The sequence below is a fragment of the Lactuca serriola genome, chromosome 6 (assembly GCF_051521515.1).
Source record: "Lactuca serriola cultivar US96UC23 chromosome 6, Lser_US96UC23_V15, whole genome shotgun sequence".
Classification (NCBI taxonomy): Eukaryota; Viridiplantae; Streptophyta; class Magnoliopsida; order Asterales; family Asteraceae; genus Lactuca; species Lactuca serriola.
The window spans coordinates 78,062,890-78,066,287 of NC_136413.1; the positions used below are offsets into that span (position 1 = coordinate 78,062,890).

The 3,398-nt window shown below is 35.6% G+C and overlaps 1 protein-coding gene across 1 annotated transcript; it reads left to right on the top strand.

The window, feature by feature from the left end:
• Positions 1-327: 327 nt before the first annotated feature.
• On the top strand, positions 328-3,128 carry LOC145059937 (uncharacterized). The gene is made up of 4 exons (XM_079007697.1): positions 328-897; positions 977-1,070; positions 1,136-1,316; positions 2,300-3,128. Exons 1-4 carry the CDS (start codon positions 328-330, stop codon positions 3,126-3,128), a joined length of 1,674 nt encoding a protein of 557 aa, XP_078863823.1.
• Positions 3,129-3,398: the final 270 nt, after the last annotated feature.

Consider the following 3,398-nt stretch of genomic DNA (forward strand, 5'->3'; position numbering starts at 1 on the left):
ATGGTTACGGGCTTAAACACTAATCCAACATAAACACGACCCAATTCATGAGGAGGTAACAACTTTTAATGAAAATGTTCATTGGAAAAAGCAAAAACCTGTGTTAGGAATGAGATTTGAAAGTCCTAAACAGTTAAAACATATGTTGTATAATTATGTTGTTGCTAAAGGGTATCAATTGTGCTATAAAAATGATAGTAGGAGGCTTTTAGTTAAATGTTGTTCAGGGAAATGCAAGTTTAGATTGTGGGCTTCATGGATGAGTGAAGAAAAATCTTTCCAGATTAAGTCTCTTATAGATGAGCATATTGTGCAAGAAATTTTAAAATGGGGTCTATTGTAAACTATGCATGGATTGGTAGTCATTTCACAACACAATTCTTACAAAAACAAAAAATGAGTGTTAGGCTACTAAAGGAAGAAGTAAAACAAAAATTTAGAATTGATGTGAGTATGGGACAATGTAGAAGAGCAAAGAAATATGCAATTAAACTAATTGAAGGCACACTAGCTAAGCATTATGCCAAGCTTTGGTCATATGGTGAAGAGATAAGAAGATTCAATCCAGGATCAACTGTCAAAATGGATATCAAAAGTATGCCTAATGGGAAGACATATTTTAGTAAGTTTTATATATGTTTTAAGGGGATGAAACAAGGTTGGAAAGGCAGTTGTAGAAGAGTGATAAACCTGGATGGTTGTTTCTTAAAGGGATTATGTAGTGGAGAGTTGATATGTGTCGTAGGAAGAGATGCTAACAATCATATTTTCCCAATAGCATGGGCAGTTGTGTGTGTGGAAAACAAAGAAAATTGGAAATGGTTTTTGGAGAATCTTAAAGATGATCTACAAATGGAAAATGGTTTTGGTATTACCCTGATGTCAGATCAACATAAGGTATATCACTTACTATACAACTTCATATTTTTTGTTAATGAATTTCTTTTTTCTTAACAGATGAAATGAAATTGTGTAGGGGCTATTGGAGGCTGTGAAGGAAGTATTGCCTACAGCTGAACACAGACAGTGTGCAAGGCATATTGTTGCCAACTTTAGGAAAAGATTCAGTGGTGTGCATTATGCGAGGATTTTTGGAAGGCATGCAAAGCATCAACTGAACCTTTATTCAATGCAGCCATGAAGGAAATACAACTACTTAATCCTACATCATTTGATTACCTTATGGAAAAGAACCCAAAATCATGGTGTAGAGCTTTCTTTCAGGAGGGGAGGATGTGTGATGCAGTTGAAAATGGATTATCTGAAAGCTTTAACAATGTCATTAGAGATGAAAGGAAAAAACCAATAATCACAATGTTAGAAGAAATTAGGTTGTATGTTATGGAAAGGCACTTCAATCTAAGCATCAAAGGTTGTTCATGGCCTGATTATAAACCATGTCCATGATGGGTTTAGAGCATTCTAACACTTCCTAAGTGTACATGCAACCCTAATAACCTTGGATCTATGTTTCTCTAATTATCATGCAAAGTTGAATTCCAAGGTTATATTCCTATCTAGCATACATGGGGAACAATTTTTTTTACTTGAATGAAAGATAGAATAACTTACCTTGTTGTTGCTTATGTTCCTTGAAACCTTGTGAGCCTAGCACCCCAAGTGTGATGCCTCAAATGCTTCACACAACACCAAATGCTCTTGGAAAGACTTTTGAGAGAATACACACTTCTTAAAAACGGCTTAGCCCTCTTGTTTCATATGTGTAGCCGATTTTGGTAGAGAATGGGACTCTTATATAGTGTTGACACATCTAGGGTTACACCATGTAAACCCTAATGTGTCATGACTCTTCATTTCCATGACCCATGGGTTTGTAACTCCCATGGAGCATCCATGGAGCATCCTATGGGTGGAACCCAACTTGATAATCCATGGAGTCTCTTAGCCCACTATACAAGATATGGATGATTTACATAATCAACCCATATATTTAATTAGTTATCTTTTGATCATTTAATTAATTCTAAATTAATTCTTGATCAAACTAATCAAATAATATTATTAATATATTAGAACTTATAATATATTAATAATCTCCAAGTGTGATTCCTCTCATTTAGTCTATCCAATTGCATGGTGTCATGCAACCCAAATGGACCATGCTGGGTCGGGTCAAGTACTGACCAGAAATAGTTATGGACTTAGACACCTTATCCAACAGTCCAGCCATTACAGTCCTATTGAATCAGTTGAAAAGAGCTTAAAGGTATTTCCTTTATCTTTGAATTTGAATTGAGTAGTTACACTTTAGACCCTAATTTATATACAATTGAAACAGGTATTGGCAGGTTTTACCTACTTGTTTAAACCAGTTTGAAACAAGAAATTTGGCAGAGTCTTATGTTGTGGATATAGATAAGAAGACTTGTTCATGTAGAGTGTGGCAACTAAATAGGTATGGATGTGTGCATTCAATTGCAACAATCTCATACCTTAACAGTGATGTTGGTAATTATGTGGATCCAATGTACTATGGAGCAATTTATAAGAACACCTACAAGTATCCAATGCATGGGATGAATGGTAGCAACATGTGGCCACCTACTGAATTCATTTCACCTTTGCCACCATTGAAGAGAAAAATGCCAGGTAGACCAAAAGTTAATACAAGAAAGGATGCAAATGAAAGGGGTGCTAGACATACTGTGTCAAAGGTTGGGAAAACAATTATCTGTAGTGTATGCAAGCAAGCAGGACATAACAAGGTTACATGTTCTCAAGCTGAAAAGCCAACAAAACTCAAGGTAAAGAAAAGGAAGAGAGCAGATAGTAATGTTGGGGAAGGAAGTAGTGGTAAGAAGGCAAAGGATGGTAAAGATGAGCATGTTACAGATGAACAAGGAAGTAAGGGTAATAAGGGCATTAATGGTAATGTTGGGGAAGGAAACAGTGGTAAGAAGGCAAAGGATGGTAAAGATGAGCATGTTATAGATGAACAAGGAAGTAAGGGTAATAAGGGAATTAATGGTAATGTTGGGGAAGGAAACAGTGGTAAGAAGGCAATGGATGGTAAAGATGAGAAAGGAGGTAGGGGTAAGAAGGTAATTATCAAGAAAAGAAAGAAGTCTGAAAGAATAATCAAGAAAAAAACTTGCTACATGGGTTGAGGGTAGAAATGGGGAAGGAAACACTATTGACAAGACAATGGAACTTGAATAGGTATTAAATTTCTATGTCAGTTTCGGATTAAGTGTGGATGTTTGGTGTTATGTACTTCTTATTTAGGATCCAAGAGAATGTTTTGGATTAAGTGTTTCAGTTTGATGTTATGTATTCAATGTGTTTATGATTTGTGTTATGTTTGTATGATTGGTGTTATGCTGGTATGGTTGGTGTTCTGTATGCGAAGTAATGTTAATGGTTTCAATGTGCTTATG